The sequence below is a fragment of the Rhinatrema bivittatum genome, chromosome 8 (assembly GCF_901001135.1).
Source record: "Rhinatrema bivittatum chromosome 8, aRhiBiv1.1, whole genome shotgun sequence".
Classification (NCBI taxonomy): Eukaryota; Metazoa; Chordata; class Amphibia; order Gymnophiona; family Rhinatrematidae; genus Rhinatrema; species Rhinatrema bivittatum.
In genome coordinates this window covers 239,494,389-239,514,246 of record NC_042622.1, presented here as the reverse complement: position 1 = coordinate 239,514,246, position 19,858 = coordinate 239,494,389, and the positions used below count along the sequence as shown (strand labels likewise).

General features: G+C 49.7%; 1 protein-coding gene across 1 annotated transcript in view; it reads right to left on the bottom strand.

The window, feature by feature from the left end:
- The window catches only part of EEF2 (eukaryotic translation elongation factor 2), a 59,389-nt gene extending 41,809 nt beyond the window's left edge, over positions 1-17,580 (bottom strand). The window contains exons 1-5 of the mRNA XM_029614295.1: positions 17,441-17,580; positions 16,339-16,553; positions 15,793-15,974; positions 15,473-15,684; positions 14,831-15,009 (exon numbers count right to left, since the gene is read on the bottom strand). Coding sequence (XP_029470155.1) covers positions 14,831-15,009; positions 15,473-15,684; positions 15,793-15,974; positions 16,339-16,553; positions 17,441-17,443 — 791 coding nt within the window. The 5' untranslated portion in view covers positions 17,444-17,580. The remainder of the gene's footprint in view (positions 1-14,830; positions 15,010-15,472; positions 15,685-15,792; positions 15,975-16,338; positions 16,554-17,440) is intronic.
- Positions 17,581-19,858: the final 2,278 nt, after the last annotated feature.

The following is a 19,858-nucleotide window of genomic DNA, read 5'->3' as shown; positions in this document are numbered from 1 at the left end:
GGCGTGCTGTAAGGGATGCATGTGCAAACACCCAGGGGACCAGATCAATGGTGGAAGCCATGGATCCCAGGACCTGGAGGTAATCCCACGCCATTGGAAGCAAGAGACTGATGAATCGCTGTATTTGAGTTATGAGTGTATGAGCCCTGTCTGGGGGTAGAGAAACCTTGCCCAGGGCTGTTTCAAAATGGACCCCCAGGAAGTCCAGACACTCAGATGGAGAAAGGCTGCTCTTGGTGAAGTTGACCACCCAACCGAGGGAGTGAAGAAGTGTCACTTTGTCGACTTGCCTGGTGGCACTGGACTGAGGACTCTGCCTGAATGAGCCAGTCATCCAGGCATGAGTGGACCAAGACTCCCTCCCTCGAGTGGTCGCTACTAATCACCTTTGTGAAGGTTCGAGGAGCGGTCAAAAGACCAAAGGATAGAGCCTGGAACTGGAAATGCTGTCCCAGAATCTTGAATCTCAGAAAACGCTGATGCGCTTGGAGGATGGGAATGTATAGATAAGCTTCCATCAGATCCAGGGATGCCAAAAATTCTCCGGAGTGTACTGCCGCTATCACAGAGCGCAAGGTTTCCTTCTGAAAGTGGGGAATCTTGAGGGTCCTGTTGACCATCTTGAGATCTAAGATCGGGTGGAAGGAACCTTCCTTCTTGGGAACTATGAAGTATACCGAATAATGCCCCTGGCCTTCTTCTGGGGGGATGGGACCGGACAAATCGCTCCGAGAGCCAGAAGCCTCTTGAGTGTCTGCCGGACTGAGTCATTTCTAGACTGGGCCACATTGAGAGAAGAGGAACCTGTCTCTTAGAGCCAAGCAAATTCTAATGTGTAGCTGTGACTTAGAATATCCAGGATCCACTGATCTGATGTGATGTTGACCCACTCCTCGTAGAAAAGGGAGAGATGTCCCCTTATCCTGGGGATCGGGGAGTGGGCCGGCATAGCTTCATTGTGAAGACTTGGAGGACATCTCCTGGGCTGGACCAGAGTGGAGCTGTCTTCAGGCACAAAAGGACTGAGTCCAGGATTGAGATCGAGAGACCGGCTGATGAGGAGCTGCAGTTCTTGCCTGACAAATGACGTTTATTCCTGAATCGGCTTCTAGTGGAATTAAAAAGTCCTAGAAGAACGAGGGTGATCCTCTGGCAGTTTGTGTACACCTTACTCTCAGGACTTGATAATCTGGTCCAGATCCTCCCCAAATAGTAGTTTGCCCTTGAAGGGTAGGGATCCCAGCTGTGACTTGGAAGAATCCACCAACCAGTTGCGAAGCCAGAGGAGGCGTCTAGCCAAGACTGCAGAAACCATAGATCTGGCCAATACTCTCAGAATGTCATATAGAGCGACTGCTCCATATGCTATGAATGCTTCCAGATGGTATGCCTGAAGTGCTTCCTCAGGAGGCAACTCCTGGGAGCTGAGGCCTGCACGCTGAGCAAAGGAACTACAAATGGCTGCCTGGACCCCCAGGGCAGACACCTTGAAAACTTAAGAAACTTCCAGCTTTTGATCTTTAAGATCTCACAAGGCTGCACCACCCGTGTCTGGAATGGTAGTTCTTTTTGTCACCGCTGACTGCAGAATCTACTTTGGGAACCATAAGAAGTTCCAGGAAATCTGGGAGAGGATATAGCTTATCCATAGCTCTGCTGACCTTGAGGGAGGTCTCCGGAGAATCCCAATCCCTGGATAACAGTTGAAGGAATGTGGGATGGGAAGGAAAGGATCTACAGCGGATGTAGACCAGCCAGAAGGGGGTCCCCTTTCTTCACTAGTGATTAGGCTCAGGTGGGTCCTGAGGGGCCTCAAAGTCAAATTCCTGTAGGATGTGGAATGAGGGGATCCAGCTCATCCCTCTGGAAGATCTGTAGAACTCTAGGATCATCCCCTTCCAATTGAGCTGTAGTTGAAGGTACATCCGGATCCTGCTGAGGAACAGACACCCCCCTGCAGAGGGGTGTACGAAACGGAGGTACCCCTGGTCCCGGGACTGCTGACCCTTTGGCACTCCCCATGGTCTGGGCACTTCAAGACCTCAGTGGAATCAGCCATTCTGGGTACCTTAGGAGGAGGTCCTGCCAGAAATTCCTGGTGCTGGCCCATTCTGGCCAGGTAAGCATTGTGAAGCAGGAGAACAAAATCCATGGAAAACTGAGGTGGCCCCAATGGAGGAAGAGTGGGAAGTCACCTGACTGAGGAAAAGGCTCCAGAGGTGGAACGGGTGTCAAAACCGGTGGCTGAGATGAAATGGAGTGTCCTGCTCTTCTGTTAGTGCCGGAGCAGCTGAGTCTGGAGACAAAATGGCTGCCGTTCCCACGGTCAGCAGGATCGGGGCCAGCCCCTGAGCATTGAGGTGTGCCAGAAGACTAGAACCAAAAGCGGCCCAGCTGTTGAGGGTTCCTCCCCACCAGGGATGCAAGCTGTGCAAATCCCCTCATGCGAGAGCCTCGACCTGGGCTCTCCAGCAGCACAGCACCTGGATGAATGAGGCATGGGGATCCGACAAGCCATGAGGGAACCAGGTGTTCTTAATGCGAGAAACAGGCAGGGTTTAAAGCTGCAGGAAGTGGGGAAAAACCTCTGCTTCAGCCTGTTCTTCCTCACGCTCACCAGGTTTGCTGCTGTAAGAAGCGGGTAAGAGCCTCCGCTTCAGTCCTGCTCTCTATACCTCAGGGACCCACAGAGGAATAACACCTCTGTGCTGGCTGCCCCGAGGAAAATGGTGTCTCAGGGGCAGCAGGTCGGACAGCAGCCACGGGGGAGATGTCGGCACCACAGACTTACACCCCGGAGAGAGGAAAAGGAAATAAAAACAAACTTACCGACAGAGATGGGAAGGGTGGGGAGAGCTGCAAATAGTACTGCCTGCAAGCTATAGAATGCTCCCAATAAAACAGGAGTGGAGGCTACAGGAAAGCTCTCCAAATAATTCCCTCAAAATTCAAAGTTTTTTTTTTAATTAGACTTGATCCATCCAAAAGAAAGGAAAGCTGAGGAAAAGAGAAAATTCCTAAAATAGCTTTCTAGTCATCTCAGTGGGAAACGAAAGCCACCACTGTCATCTGGAGTCAAGAATAGTGAGTAGTAGAGGGTGCACTACCTTATAAGGAAGCGTCCTTCAAAGTTCTGACTCCATCTGCTGGAAGGGGGAGATAATCCCACTGTCTGGACTGATCCTGGTACGTACAGGGAACAGGGGGATACTTTCCTGTATCTCAACCGGCAAGCGGAGGGGACTTTGGTCACACTGAGGGAATCAGTCCCCTGGCTATGAGTGATCCCGGGGTTGTGGGCTAAAACTTGGCAGGGGTATCCAACCCCCTGCTCACCCGGCTCAACCCAAGGGATGGCCCTCCACAGGAACCTGGCACCTCAGAGCAGAAGTCTTCCAAAAATCCTAACTAATCAGTCAGGACTGCAGGTTTAGCACCTCTACCATCTACTGGAGATAGAGAAAAACCCACTTGTCTGATCTGAGTATGTTCAGGAATTCCCCCCACTGATTTTCCTCCCATTTGTTAGTTCTAAATTTCCAGGGAAAAAAAAATATGTAGGTTTATTTTATGTGGTACATTTGTCTTCCCTTGTGAAAACCAGGCTGAATCTGCAAGTGTACTAATGGAGAAATTACTTACCTGATAATTTCGTTTTCCTTAGTGTAGACAGATGAAGTCAGGACCAGTGGGTTTTATGCTCATCTGCTAGCAGATGGAGTCAGATTTCAAAGCTGTCACCCTAGATATACCCTGTAGTAAACCCCAGCTCTTTAGTATTATATTCACAATGGCTTTTTGAAGAGATCTTCTCTTAAATAATTGAACTGGTTTAACTAATTTCCAAAACTGGAGGCTGCCAGTGCACTCAACCAATTAATGCTAACACCGGACAAACTGTGGGCGTCTTAAACTAGGGGTAAGTTGCAGCTTACCCATATTTGCTTACTCTCAAGGTTCTCCTTTTCTGGGGTAGCTGTAGGCAGGATGCTGAGTCCATCTGTCTGCATCAAGGAAAACAAAATTCAGGTAACTTTTCCATTTCCTAGCATGTATCCAGATGGACTCAGGACCAGTGAGATGTACAAAAGCTACTCCTGGACAGGGCAGGAGGCTGCCCATGGCCCACTTAGTACTGCCCTTGCGAAGGCTGCATCTTCTCGGGCTTAAACATCCAGGCAGTAGCACCTGGAGAAGGTGTGTATGGAGGACCACATTGCCACCCAACAGATCTCAGTGGGCGATAGCAGCTTGGTTTCTGCCCAAGAAACTGCCTGTCCCCTTATAGAACAAGCCTTAACCGGTAGTGGTAAGGGCTTTCCTGCCTCTATGTAGGCTGCCTTGATTACTTCTTTGATCCAGCAGGTTATGGTCACCTGTGAGGCTGCTTCTCCTTGTTTCTTCCCACTGTGAAGAATGAACAAGCGATCTGTTCTGTGCACTGGTTCTGATATTTCCAGGTACTGCACTAGGAGTCTGCTGACATTTAGATGGTAAGGAAGGTGTGTGTCTTCCAAGTCCTTATGTTCATCTGGAGATTGTTTGGTTCAAGTGAAACTCTGAATGGTGTGCAGCTGTATGGTTCCAGGAGTGAACCTAAGGAACAGTTCCTGACAGGATAGTGCCTGTAGTTCAGAGAACAATGAGCTGAACATATTGCCACCAGGAATACTACAGGCTTAGTGACAGACTGCATGTTGGTCTGAAGGAAACCCTTGCTAGGAAGTTTAATACTAGATTGAGATTCCATAGAGGCATTGGCCACTTTAGGGGTGATTGGAGTTGTTTAACCCCTTTCAGGAAACAGGGCAAATCTGGATGGGTTGATCGCTGGATACTGTCCACTTCAGCTCTGAAGCAGAACAGTGTGGCTTCTTGAAACTTGAGGGAGTTGAGTGACAACCCCTTCTAGAGTCCTGTAGGAACTCCAGAATCATATTGGGGGGGGGGGGGGGATCTTGGCTGTCCACAGGAGTATCCTGTGGTCCTCATACCAGGCTTCAAATACTCTCCAGATCTGTATGTATGACAGGGATGTGGAGAACTTGCGTGCTCGGGGCAAGGTGTCAATCGCTGCCTTTGAGTAACCATGCTTCTTCAGGCAAGTCCTCAAGGACCAGACCGTAAGAGAGAATAGAGACTAATCTTCGTGAAGAATTGGGCCCTGCTGGAGGTCTGGGTGGAGGTAGGCACAAAGGTTTCCCACAAGGTGTCTGCATACCATTGTCATCTTGGCCAACCTGGGACCACTAATAGAACTAGTCCCCTGTGATGTTCTATCTTGCCAATGATGGGGGGGGGGGGGGGGGGGGGAAGCATACAGTAAGTCTTCCTCTGGCCAGGTCTGGACAAGAGCATCGATCCCTTGGAGTGTGGGTCTTGTCTGCAACTGAAGAACCTGGGGACTTGGGCACTGAGATGGGTGGGCCAGTAGATCCATGGCTGGGAGGCCCCAGCGATTTACTATCAGTTGTAAGGCTGTGGTCAACAGCATCCATTCTCCTGGGTCCAGGCTCTCTGCTGAGATGTCTTTTCCTGCAATGTGGGAGGCAGAGATCCCTTGTAGGTTTCATCTCAGTCCATGCCATGAGAGGGCTTATCTCCAGAGACACCTAGTGGCTCCTCCCTGGCGGTTGATGTAATCAACCATTGTAGCATTTTCCGACATTACTTGAATCGCTTTGCCTCAAGAGTCTGTGGCTGAATTGCAAGCATGTTAGTCTGACTGCTCGAGCTTCCAGGCGGTTTATGTTCCATTCCACCTCTTCCTTGCTCCATTGTCCCTGGGCTCCCCACCCTTGCAGGCTCATAACTGGTGAGCAAGGTCCAGATTGGTGGGGATAGGCTTACTCCTCTGTATAGGTGGTCTTCCTGTAGCCACCACTGGAGCAAATTGAGTAGTCCTGGGACAGTGGATTCCATCTCGACAGTAAGGAGCGCTGTAGCAGTCACATATGGGCCCTTGCCCACAGGACCACTTCCAGGGTTGATGCCATGAGGCAGAGAACTTGATAGTCCCATACCTTGAGGCGTGCGTTGGTCATCAATAGTTCCAGTTTCTCTCCTCAGGTGAGGAAGAGTTCTGTTTGGTGTCGAAATGGGCCCCCAGGTACTCTAGAGATTGAGAGGGCTGCAGACTGCTGTTGCCCATGTTCATGACCTAACAGAGCTCCTGCAGTAGGTTCTTGACTCTGCTGGTCACCTGCCAGCTCTCTTCTGAAGACTTTGCCCTGATCAGCCAGTCATCTAGGTAAAGGTGTACCAAGATCCCTTCCTTCCTCAGTGCTGCTGCCATAACCACCATAATTTGAGAATGTTCTGGGAGTGGTTGCTAGGCCGAAAGGCAGTGCTTGGAATTGGTAACCCAATACCACAAAGTGTAGAAAACACTTGACATTCCAGTCCTAATGGACTGGAATGTGAAGATAGGCTTTGGAGTGGTCCAGGGAGGTTGTACTGCCATTACAGATCGAAGAGTTTCCATGCAGAAGTGTAGTATCTGCAGATGCCGGTTTATGTTCTTGAGGTCCAAGATGGGCCGGAAGGATCCTTCCTTCTTGGAAAGGATAAAATAGATTGAATAGCACTGAATATTTTGTTGGGGTATTTAAGAGGGGTGCCTTGTCAGTTTTTTTCTGACTCCCTCTGCTGGAACAGAGGCACAACCCAGCAGTCTGGACTGATCCTGGTATGGGGGAAGGGGGCAAGTCAACCCCCCTCTCCTCTTCCTATGGATAGGTCAGCCCATTCTCATTGTGGAGTATGGCTGGAGCCTGCCCCCAGGTCTGCTCCTCTTGTTCTGTCTGTTCCAAAAGGACCTTCTGGAGGGACGGGGTGCCTGGAACAGAGTTCCTGTAGGGTCTAAAGTGCTGTGAGCCTCTGCCCTTGGTTCTTCTGGGAGAGGGTGCTGAGATCTTTTACTCCTATCTTCCAGTAGCTGAGGCACTGGGGATTGGCCCCCATTTGCTGGCTAACTTCTCCAATTCACTTCTGAACAAGAGAGCCTTTAAAGGGCATTCTTGTGAGATTTGCATTAGATGTTGCGTCCGTAGACCAATTCCGTAGCCATAGTTGTCTTCCGGCTGAGGTACACACCAGGTCCGAGCTTGTGTCAGTCAGGAAGGCTGCTGCAGGTTCCATCGTCTCACTGGTATACGTTAGAGTTATTTGCCTCGAGGAGCAAGCAAGAATGTGCCCCCAGTGCACAGCAGGAAGCAAACTGTCTTAGCTGTTGCGAAGGCCTGCTTAAGGATGGATTCCCATTGCCTGTCCCAAATAACCTTCAATGCAGCCTCTCCCTCAACAGGAATCATTGTTTGCTTTGAGACTGCACAGACCATGGCATCCACTTTCAGGAAATGCAGGTGTCCTTGGTTGCTGGCTCTAGAGGGTATAGGGCTTCCAAGGCCTGACCCCCTTTGAAGCTGGCCTCTGGGACATCCCACTCCAGGTCAATCAGTTCCTGGACGGCTTCCATCATAGGGAAGCAGCATGAGGCTTTACAAAGGACACCAAGTTGGGGGTTCTTTGGTTCTGCCTGGAATACCCTGTGTCTTCAGAGTCTGGAAAACAAGGGCTGGTAATTTGTCCTTGTGGATGAAACAAAGCATGGTTTGATATGGTTCCATTCCTGGAGGGATTTCTGCTTCTTCCAGCGAGTCACCCTCATCATGAGGTGTGTTGGTCCCTGTCAGGGAAGTTCTTAGTTAGGTGAGGCATGTCAAGGCATCCAAGCAGGGCTGGGAGGATCTTGTGCTTCTGGCAGGGGTTGAGACTGGGGCTGATTGTGCCTGAATGAAGGCTTGCAGCCCTTGAAAACAATTCCAACCAGGAGAAGGTCCCTGGGTCCATGTTAATCCCAGGGGTAGTCCGAGTAGGGACCCTCCTGTGGAGAAGCCATCTGAGATGCATAGATCCGGGGAGCTATTGTCTGTAGTAGTGTGACTCATCCCTGACAGTAAGGGACCAGGCTTTGGTTCCCCCTGGGCTTCTTTGCAATGCTGATACAGGCAGGACTCCAGTTCAGGCTGCGCAGCTCTTATGTGGCAGGCTGTGCAAAGAGTGCCTTCTTTTCTTGGGTGCTGGTGCCATTGTCTGTTTGCACGTGTATAGTTGTAAAGGCAGCTGTATTGGGTGTGGACAAGTTAGGTGCATCGGCTGCCTAGCCTGTCGAGAAGGGAAGATGGTGCCGTCAACCCCTATGTGTAAGATGGTGCCCCGAGGGTCTCCACCTGTGTGGACCCTCGCACTGGATCGGGGCCTAGCCCAAACAAGGCTGCTCAACTCTGTGCTCCCTTTTTAACCTCGCCGGAAGAAAAAAAAATCGGTATGGCAATCAGAGCTCTGGAGACCTGAATTTAAAGACTTGCTTACTGATCGTGTGCTGTCTCCAGCTGCAGGGGGAGAGGGAATTACTTTCACCGCCATGCTTGGTTCTGCATCTGCTGCCTTCCGTCAATGCTGGGAACTGGCTACCAGACCAAAGCACACCTCTGAGGGATATTTGAGATCACCTCAGGAATTCTTGACTGGGGGAGGGATCCTTAAGTATCACCGCAGGAGAGCGGGGCTCAATCTTTAAGGTAAATTGTTTCTTCTTTGCTGTAATTAACACTATTCTAGTGTGTGTGGGATAGTGTCTGCATCTGCTAGGAGACAGATACTGAAGAGCTGGGGTATATCTAGAGTGACATCAGCTGTGAAATCTGACTCAGTCTCCCACTGCTAGCAGAAGAGCTCATAACCCACTGAGCTTGAGTCCATCTAGCTACATGCTAGGAAATTGAGAAGTTACTTACCTGAATTGCATTTTCCTTAGTGTAGACAGATGGACTCAGGACCAATGGGTATAGTGTACTCCTGTTAGCAGTTGAAGACTGATCAGATTTCAATCTGACGTCAGCCCCTAGTACATATACCCCTGCAGGAAGTGCAGCTCTTCAGTATTCTCCTTGAAAAGCATTGTGGATGTGTGTGACTGACTTGATTGATTAACTTAATATGGTTAACTTAAATAACTTGTTAGAACATTTAAAACTTGATTAATTGAACTGGTTGATTGACTATAGCTGGAGACCGCCAGTGTACTCAACCGGAAAGCATCGACACCTGGCAGGGTGGATGCCCTAGGTAAATGAAAACATGGCTTATCTTTGAAAAACCATGCATAATGGCAGCCAAGGGTGGGATGCTGAGTCCATCTGTCTACACTAAGGAAAACGAAATTCAGGTAAGTAATTTCTCCATTTCCTAGCGAGTAGCGGATGGACTCAGGACCAATGGGATGTATAAAAGCTACTCCCGAACCGGGTGGGAGGCTGCCTGTGGCCCACTTAGGATTGCCCTCGCAAATGCAGTGTCCTGAGCCTGCACATCCAGACGGTAGAATCTGGAGAAGGTATGGTTGGAGGACTACGTTGCCACCCTGCAGATCTCGGCAGGTGACAGCATTCTAGTTTCTGCCCAGGATACCGCCTGGGCTCTGGTAGAATGGGCCTTGACCTATAGAGGTGGTGGTTTTCCCGCTTCTATGTAGGCCGCCTTGATGACTTCCTTGATCCAGCGGGCAATGGTTGCCCGTGAGGCCACTTCCCCTTGCCTCTTTCCACTGTGAAGGACAAAAAGGTGGTCCGTCTTTCATACTGGTTCCGACATTTCCAGGTATCTGGGTAGGAGTCTGCAGATGTCGAGATGGCGTAGACTACGGGTTTCTTCCGAATTCAAGCAGTCCATCGTAGGTAGTGAGATGGTTTGGTTAAGGTGGAAGTGCGAGACCACTTTGGGGAGGAAGGAGGGAACTGTGTGTAGCTGGATGGTCCCTGGGGTGAGTCTGAAGAACGGCTCACGGCAGGACAGTGCTTGTAGCTCCGAGATGCAGCGGGCGAAACACACAGCCAGCAAGAACACAGTCTTTAAGGTCAACAGATGGAGGGACAGGCCTCGGAGGGGTCTGAAGGCGGATCCCGCTAGGAACTCGAAGACGAGGTTTAGGTTCCACAGAGGTACTTTAGTGGGCGAATGTGTTTGACTCCTTTCAGGAAGCGCGATACATCTGGGTGCGAGGCTATGCTGTCGCCCTTGCTCCTAGAGCCGTAGCATGACAATGCAGCCACCTGTACCTTGGAGTTGAGGGACAGACCCTTCTGTAGTCCATTCTGTAAGAATTCTAGGATCACGGGAACTTTAGAGGCGCGTGGCTTGACGTTGTGGTCGTCGCACCAGGCCTCAAAGAATCTCTAGATCCTTATGTTAGATATGTGGAGAACTTGTGTGCTCGGAGGAGAGTATCTTACTGCCCCCGAGTAACCCCTCTCTCAGGCGGGCCCTCTCAATGGCCAGACCGTAAGAGAGAATTGAGCTGGATCCTCGTGGAGGATGGGACCTTGTTGTAGCAGGTCTGTGTGAGGGCAGGGGTAGTGGATTCCCTGCCAGTAGTCTTCTCATGTCTGCATACCAGGGTCTTCTTGGCCAATCCAGGGCCACCAGAAGAACTAGTCCCCTGTGTCACTATCTTGTGAATGATTGTGCCCAGCAAGGGCCATGGCGGGAAGGTGCATAGCAGGGTCCCCGGTGGCCAGGCCATCGATCCCCTGGGACTGTGGATCCTGCCTGCGGCTGAAGTATCTGGGTACTTGAGCATTTGATCTGCTTGCTAGAAAGTCCATGTCTGGGGTCCCCCACCGATTCACTATCTTGAAGGCTGGACAACAGCTTCCATTCTCCTGGGTTTAGACTTTCCCTGCTGAGGAAGTCTGCCGTGGTGTTGTCCTTCCTGGCGATGTGGACGGTGGAGATCTCCTGGAGATTTGCTTCCGCCCACGCCATCAGGTCTATTTCTAGGGACACCTGTTGGCTTCTGGGTCCGCCCTGCCGGTTGATGTAGGCCACCGTCGTGGCGTTGTCCGACATCACTCTGACTGCTTTGTCTTGAAGTCTGTGGGCAAACTGCAGGCAGGCTAATCTGACCGCCCATGCTTCTAGGTGGTTGATGTTCCTTCCTGCTTCTTCGTTCCACCGCCCTTGGGTGGTTGACTCTTTGCAGTGTGCTCCCCACCCGTGTAGACTGGCATCTGTGGTGAGCAGGGTCCAGGTTGGGGAGGATAGTCTTGATCCCCAGCTCAGTGGCTGATCTGTAGCCACCACCACTGTAGCTGGGTATGGACTCTGCCCGGTAGTGGTAGATGTATGGTGTAGTTCTGGGACCGTGGACTTCACTGTGATAGAGGTGAGTGCTGTAGGGGCCTCATGTGGGCTCGTGCCCATGGCACCACATCCAGTGTGGACGCCAGTCCGAGGACTTGCAAGTAATCCCATGCTGCGGGACAAGGGACGCTCAGCAAGGTCTGAAGCCGGTTCCACAGCTTTGATCTCCTCGTGGGGGGTCAGGCTGACCTTGTCTGGTGTCGAATCGGACTCCTAGGTATTCCAGCAACTGTGAGGGCTGTAGGGAGCTTTTGTTTATGTTGACCACCCATCCTAGGCTTTCCAGTAGTGTTATGACTGCTGGTTGCTTGGTGGCTTTGCCTTGTTCAGCCAATCGTCCAGGTAGGGATGAACAAGGATTCCTTCCTGAGTGTTGCTGCCACCACTGTTACCTTGGTGAATGTCCGGGGTGCAGTGGCTAGCCCGAAGGGTAGTGCCCAGAACTGATAGTGACTATTCAGGACCTTGAAGCATAGGTAGCGCTGGTGTTCCTGATGAATTGGGATGTGTAGGTAGGCCTCCGACAGATCCAGAGATGTGAGGAACTCCTGGTTGTATTGCACGTATGACTGATTGTAGGGTTTCCATGTGGAAGCGGGGGATCCTTAGGTGGCAGTTGACCGACGAGGTCCAGATGGGTCTGAATGTACCCTTTCTTGATTACAATGAAGTAAATGGAGTAATGTCCAGTATTCATTTCCTGAGAAGGTATAGAGGTTATGGCCTTGAGGGTCAGAAGTCTGCCCTCTTGAGGGGGTCGTAGCAGGGAGATTCCATGAACCTGTCCGGAGGAGTTTGAAAGAAATCTAGGTAGTACCCCTCCTGGATAATGGCTAGGACCCACTTGTCCAATGTTATCTCAACCCATCTGTGGTAGAATAGGGTTAGTCTGCCCCCTATGGCTTCTTCCCTTGGGTCGGCTGATTCTCATTGTGGGATGCGGCTGGGGCCTGTCCCCGAGATGGCTCCCCCTCTTGCTTTGCTTGTTCCGAAAGGACTGGTTCCTGCCCTTAGGGCAGGGTGCTTGATAGTTGCTCTTGTAAGGATTGAAGCGCTGTGAACTTCTGCCTCTGGCGGACCTGGGGGAAGGGACACTGGTTTCTCTTCGTCTTGTCTTCTGGCAGGTGTAGTAATGGGGAGTCGCCCCATTTGTTGGCAAGTTTCTCTAGTTCACTGCCGAAAAGGAGGGATCCTTTAAAAGGCATCCTCGTGAGGCGCATCTTGGAGGAGGCGTTAGCCGACCAACTTTGAAGCCAGAGTTGTTTCCTGGCTGCCACTGTGGACGACACTCCTCTGGCTGCTGTGCGCACTAGATCGGAAGCCGTGTCAGTGAGGAAAGATAGTGCCAATTCCATGTCTTCTCCTGGGGTGTTGTTCCTGGCTTGTGATAAGCAGGGACATGTCACCACGGTGCAGCAGGCCACAATCTGCAGGGACATAGCTGCAACTTCAAATGACTGTTTTAGGATGGCTTCCAGGCGCCGGTCATGTGCATCCTTGAGCGCCACACCTCCCTCTACTGGGATGGTAGTGCGCTTAGCGACCACACAGACTATGGCGTCCACTCTAGGGCATGCCAGGAGCTCCTTGGTCACTGGGTCCAGGGGGTACATGGCTGACAAGGCTCGGCCCCCTTTGAATGAGGACTCTGGAGCATTCCACTCCAGGTCAATTAGTGTTGTGCCACCTTTAAGAGGGAAATGGCGAGACGTCTGGCGAAGGCCCTCCAGCAGGGGGTTCATTTTAGGTTCCCCTGAGGTGCCCTGGCCCGGGATAGCGAGCTCCGTTAGACATTGGGATACAAAATCAGGGAGCTTGTCCTTTGCGAAGCATCTCATGGTTCGGTGTGGCTCTGTCCCCGGGGGGAGTTCCCCCTCCTCCAGGGACTCGACTTCCTCTTTGTAGAGATCTGTGTCCCTGTAGGTGGGGCCTGTGCCTAGGCCTCGAGGGTCCTGGGGCATGAGGGTCCTCTGGTGGCGCATGTGGCTGGTCTGCCCGAGGTTCAGTTTGCATTTTAACAAAGGCATGAGTCCCCTTGAACAACTCCACCCAAGAGATTGAAGCTGGGTCTAGGTTGAGGGGTGCTGGTTCCCTGGGGGTCCCCATCTGTGGGGTGGACTCACTGGGGCCTGCTAGGTCTGGGGTACCCCCTGAAGAGTTAGCACTGGCCCTGACCTGGATCTCCAAGGGTGTCTGCCTCCTCGCTCTGTGCAGCTCTGATGTGGTATGCTGGGCAGAGGCCTTGAGCTTTTATTCCTGTTTCTGGAGGTGCCATTTCTGTGGACACGTAAGCTCCTATGCACTCCATTGCGTCTGATATGTGCGCACAGATGTGCGCTTTGTTCTGTGCGCGCAACTTATGCACGTAAGGATTTATGTGCGCCTAAGTTTATGCGCACAAGGAATTTTGTGCGCTTAGCTCAATTTGTGCGCTTGGATCGGATGGCAGGCGGTATGGCGAACAGGGCCAAGATGACAACCTCCGAGGGTCTCCACTTGGGCAGACCCTGGAACAGCCGGGGCCTAGCCCTGCTAGGGCGGATCAACCCTGTGGCACAGGTTCCGATCGACGACCTGTGCTCCCCCTCTATCCTTGGAGACCAGATTCAAGTAGAAGATTTCCACCTTACCTTGTATGTGGCGCTTCCTGGTTTCGCCCCGGGCGGTCTCCGGCTGCGGGGGGAGAGGGCAAATACCTTCACCGCCGTGCTCGAGGGGTGCACCCGCTGCCTCTCAGTCACACCCGAGATCGGGGCTAAGTCCTCGCCGCGATTCGGCCGCCCGACCAAGGCTAACCTCTGAGGGACCATGGAAATCACCTTGGGAGGGACCCGTAGGTATCACCGCAGGAGAGCGGGGCTCTTCTTCAGGTAAATTCTCTCTTTAAGTTTTGGTTCTTAGAATTTGGTTCAAACGCTGTGAGAGCGTGCAGATAGTCCGTAACTGCTATGGAGACGGAAAATACTGAAGAGCTGCATTTCCTGCAGGGGTATATGTACTAGGGGCTGACGTCAGATTGAAATCTGATCAGTCTCCAACTGCGAACAGGAGTACACTATACCCATTGGTCCTGAGTCTATCTGCTACATGCTAGGAAATATGAAGTTTGCTTCACAGCAGATTTACAAACCATGAAAAAATGGTGACGATCAAACAGACAAAACTACCGTTCTTCCTTTACCATGAACACAGTTGTGAGCACTTCCCACATATAGTTCTAGTGGCACCCTGAAAGCCTGTACACTCCCATAGTCATTGGGAAGGTCCCCAGTGTAATTCCTGAGTTATGGTTTCTGGGGAATGCTGCAGAGAGTTTACAAATCCAGCATGTGTGGGATATGCAGAGGCAATTGTGTCCACTCAAGGCCAATACTTACTGGCTTGATTCAGGGGCCATGATTACAGGCTTCCAGGAAGAGCATTGGTGTATCACTCAGGACCAACACTGCAACAGCCATACTAGTACATGGAGGGGAAAATACCTAGGTGGTTGTGAATAAAGTGTTGTAGTGCCAGGATCCCTGCCCTGGTTCCAATGGAACTTAACCAAATGCAGGACCAAAATATAAAAAGTAAAGTGCTGCCCCCACTTGTAATTCGATGTGCCACCATACTGAGATGTACTCACCTGTCTCCCCACAACTTTTTCATCATCTCTTCCACTTTCTTAGCACGTTCAGGGGGACCCAATTGGGCATCACCTTTGGCAGCAAACTTAGCAACATACATCTCAGCAAACTGCTTCAGGGAGAAAGCCCAGCCATGCAGACCAGAACCAAAGCCAACAGTACCAAGGACTGGATCAATCTAAGAAGGAAGTGATATGTAATCTAGCAGCAGTACACAGAAAAGGTTAACTTGTTATTAAAGTTTACATTAGAAATACATACTACTGAATTAGTTCCTACAGTTATTTAAAACCATTATCTTGTACAATACTATTTAATGGGCATATATTTCCTGATTTTTCAGGAGAAATGCGACTCACATTTTGCTTGAGGTGCAGGCATGGATACTACAAAAGCATAGCACCTCACCCCACTAACAAGGTCCATTATATAAATTAATGACAAACATGAGATGTTTTTGTTGATCTTAATCACCTAATGCTCTAGAAAGAACATAAATAGATGCATACAAGCAGTCATGGAGCAAGCTCAGACTGTCTACAAGTGGTAATACTATAACACTTCCCAGCCATGAAGGTTTACCAGGAAGCAATATAAAAAAAAGTTCTCATAAGCCTTCATGTAAATGTGTTCTCCCTCACCATAATGTTCCCCATGGGACCAGTTTCACCCTCTCCATATGTGGAAATGATAACGTTAACATTCTCCACAGTTCGCTGGAAGCTCTGATACAACTCCTCTGGCACCAGCTGCAGCTCCAGCAGGGCACGGTCCATTTTGTTCATCATTAGCACAGGTCGAATTCTCTCAGCAATAGCCTGTCGCAACACGGTCTCTGTCTGAACACATACCCCTGGAAGAACAAAAACAAACAAGCTAGAAGGATTGATCAGGGCCCATTCCTAGCCGATGACAAGGTTCTGAATACCAGATGTTTAACAAGGACATAAGGAAAACTCACCGGAGACACAGTCAACTACCACCAAGGCACCATCTGTGACACGGAGTGCAGCAGTCACTTCAGATGAAAAGTCCACATGCCCAGGGGAGTCAATCAAGTTAATAAGAAAACCAGAGCCATCTTTACTCTGCTTGATGAAGGCCAAGTCATTATTGGTTAGCTCATAGAAAAGAGAAATAGCGCTGCACATAAAATAAAAACATTAACATCAAGTCTCTGAAAACTGGCATCCAGCTCTTACATAATTACTTCTGGCCTGTAACATTAGATGTTTTGGAAATTAACAGCAAAATATTGCAACATGTAGTGTTAACAAATGCAGACTTCTCTTCACAAGAGAATTCTTTAAATGTAAGAATTTTTAACTATCACTAGCCTATATATCAGAAACACTGACTACCAAGTCTTTTTACAAGACTTATAAACTAAATTTAAAACCTGAAGCTTAACTAGCAGTCCCTTACTCATTGCTATAACAATCCAGACCTCTAACTCCATCATTACAGAAATAAGCAACAGTAAGCCCTAGAGAAAGGTAGCACCTACGTGGATTTGATGGTGATGCATCTTTCTTGCTCATCTTTTCTCGTGTCAGTGAAACGGGTCTCACCAGCACGGGCAGAGGCAATGATACCAGCCTTGCAGACCAGGGAATCCGTGAGGGTTGATTTCCCATGGTCAACATGTGCAATCACAGACATGTTTCGGATATTGGCCTTTTTGTCCATGATGGCCCGAATCTGATCTACTGTGAAATTCACCTAGAAAGAAAAAAAAATGAAGAATTAGAACAGTAAGTTGAGGAACAGGGAAATCAAGGTCCAAATTCCATTCTGCTTCTCCCACTGACACTCCTTGTGACAAGTCATTTCAACCTCATTTGCTTTGGGTACAAAAGGAGCTGTAAGCCCTCTGGGCCAAAGAGTTACCCAAAGATGTTAACTGAAGCTTGTTTTAGAGAGGGAGAAAGGTTAAGTAATTAACGTTAAAATCCAAAACTAGTAGGAAGTTAGGAATAGGAATAAAAGGGTCAGCTTTCCCCAATAATGCAATGTGAACTGCTGGCGTGCTCCAGGATCCGTATTAAGAGTAGAAGACGCCCCATAGTTTCCACTGGCATTAACCAGGCCCTGCCCGATCCCCCCGGCACCGCCTCTCCCCCCACCCACTACAGGGAGCGTTCACGGCGCTTCTGCAATACCTGCCACAGCCAAACAGCCTCAGGTGCATACTACACAACCACGGGGTCCCCTGCAAGCAGGGCCCTAGCAACCTAAACGTCTCTCCCGTCCACGACCAGTCTCCCGCGGGCAGAAAGGGGAGGAGAAGGGGCAGTAGGAACGCTCCAGGCTTCTTCAGTTCCCCCAATCCTACTTGCGGTATAGTTCAACCTAGACTCTCCCACCATTTTCAGCAACAGCCGCTACTCCCCTGCTCTATCCGAGAGCCTAATACGAAACAGCCCCCCACTCCCCTTAAAAAAAAAAAAAAAAAATCCACGAAAAAAATGGCCTCCGCCGCTGCCTTGGGCCTACTGTCCGCCGCAGCTCATAAAATAAATAAAATCAACACCGACGCTTCCGCTTGGGACAGCTAAATTGAAGCCCCAAGGTCGGCGCTAGGCCATCGGGACGCTGCCAACTCCTACCATTTTGGCGGATGGCGGCGGATTCTCCTAGCGGGTGCGGAAATGGTGAAACACAGACGAGAGGCCGGTAGCTGCTGCCTGCCTCACTCGCTGGACAGACAGGCGGAAGAGACCGATGACGTCAACACGTCCTGTATATATAGGCCGACGCCGGGTGAGTCAGCTGACTCGTTCTCTAAAGGCGAGGCAACCGGGAGTGAAAAGTTTGCGCTAGTGGGTGCGCTAGAGACACTCCGTACGCTCCGGGGTGTTTATGGTTAGCTGACGTCGGCTTTTAAAGCGACAGTGTCTCATTGTTAAATGTACACGTGTTGTTTACAAGGGATTAGTCCTTGTATGGCACTATTTCTTGCAACGATTTTTTTCACTGATGGCAAATCATCTCATTTACTCCTATAACTGATATTCTAACGTGGCAACGTACAGATCCAGCAGACTGGTCCTTACAAAATTGGGGACTTAGGGCCAAAAGTATCAAAAGCGTTATTCCTACTCTATGTCTATGGGAAAATAGTGTGCCTTTAGGGGGAAACGAAGTACATTTGGCCCCCAAGCCCAACAAAACAGATGTAATATCCGAGTTTTCATCAATACCTAAGGATCCTTTCTCAGACCCTGGAGGACTAGGGCATTGCATATCTAACTATAAGGAAAAATGTCATGTTGCTGAATCCACCTTTTAAAAAAATAATTTGCTGGTAAACCAGTTTCCCAATTCCCTTCCTCAGCTGTTGGGCTCGTATACCTGATGATGAGCATTAGCTGAGGAGCTTGGTTGGAAATCAGTTTCAAAAAAGAAAAAAATTTTTAAACTGAAACTGAAAACCTGGCTTTTCAAACAAGCCTTCTCTGATTGAACATTCAACAAATCCACAAATTAGGATTGTACATAATATTCCTTCATAGCATGTACTTAAATACTCTTTCATAGCTCCCATCTAAACTACTCTGTTTCCATCTACAATTTCAAGCTCAGACTGCTCTCCTGCTCCCAACCAGTAACTATGCAAACCCCCCCCTAAATTCTCAACCCACCTTTCCCCCTCCCACCCTTCGATCTCTCCTCCCCCTTTGTTCCCCTGCCCCCTCCTCTAGCCCCTCGACTTCCCCCTCCCTTTTAGCTTCAACCCCATCTCCATTAATCAGTTGCCCTGTACAGACAGTACCACCCCTTAAAACATTGCTTTGGTTTGATCACCTACTAATTGAGTTAAAAACCGCTGGTTCATTTGTTTGTTTGTTGATCACCTACCAAGTTGTTCACCTAGTCACTATTTTACTTTGCTAGTTTTCTACTCTATAGTAGCGCTATGTTAAGCTATTTCCATTTCTTACAGTTGTCCTGAATTCATCACCTTGTTGTATGTAACTTTTTCTCCTATATCGTTGGTTTTCCCTTGTTTTGCTGTAAACCGATACAATAAGATATTTATCTTGAGTATCGGTATATTAAAAGATTCTAAATAAATAATAATTTCTAAATAATACCTAGCCTATTGCCTGTAGGTTAAATGTGTAGATTTAAGTTCCAGCTACTTATCAGGCCGATACAGAAAAACGCGTGGGAGAACCGGCGAGCGCCCGCTCTCCCAACACGTGCCCAGGCCACTCTTCCGGGCGCGTGATTCAGGAAGGCCAGGTATGTAAATTAGGGCCCGCAGTAAAAGGAGGCGCTAGGGACACTAGCGCGTCCCTAGCGCCTCCTTTTTGACAGAAGCAGCAGCTGTCAGCGGGTTTGACAGCCAACGTACAATTTTACTGGCATCGGTTCTCGAACCTGCTGACAGCTACGGGTTCGAAAAATGGACGCCGGCTAAATTGACCGTCCGTCTTCCAACCCGCGGGCCACGGGCAGATTTTAAAAATTTTTTTAAAATTTTTGATCTTTTTTAATTTTTGGGGCCTCCAACTTAATATCGCTATGGTATTAAGTCGGAGGGTTACAGAAAAGCAGAAAAAACTGCTTTCCTATACACTTTCCCGGTGCCAGCCGAAATTAACAGCTTCGCTGCACATTTTGCTTTCTGTATCGTGCGGGAATGCATTTGCATGTTGCGGGCGCTATTAGTTTCCAGGGGGTTGGCCGCGCGTTTTTGACGTGCTATTACCCCTTACTCTATAAGAGGTAAAAATAGCACATCGAAAACGCGCATCCAAACGCGGGCTAACAGTGTGCTCCGCCGGAGTGCACTTTACTGTATCGGCCTGTTTATGGGCAGTTGAAAGTTTCTTTTAGCACTTGAATTTTTCAGACTAGTTAGCCTGTCCATGCCTGATTCTATCTCCAGCAACAACAAAATCCAAGGGTAGCAGAATGCCTTTTTGTTGGGGGTGGTCCAAGCCAACCAAGCTCTGGCTCCTCTGAACTCCCTTACTCTGTCTCCTTGCTTCCCACTAGTATCTCTCTGCGCTCTCTCC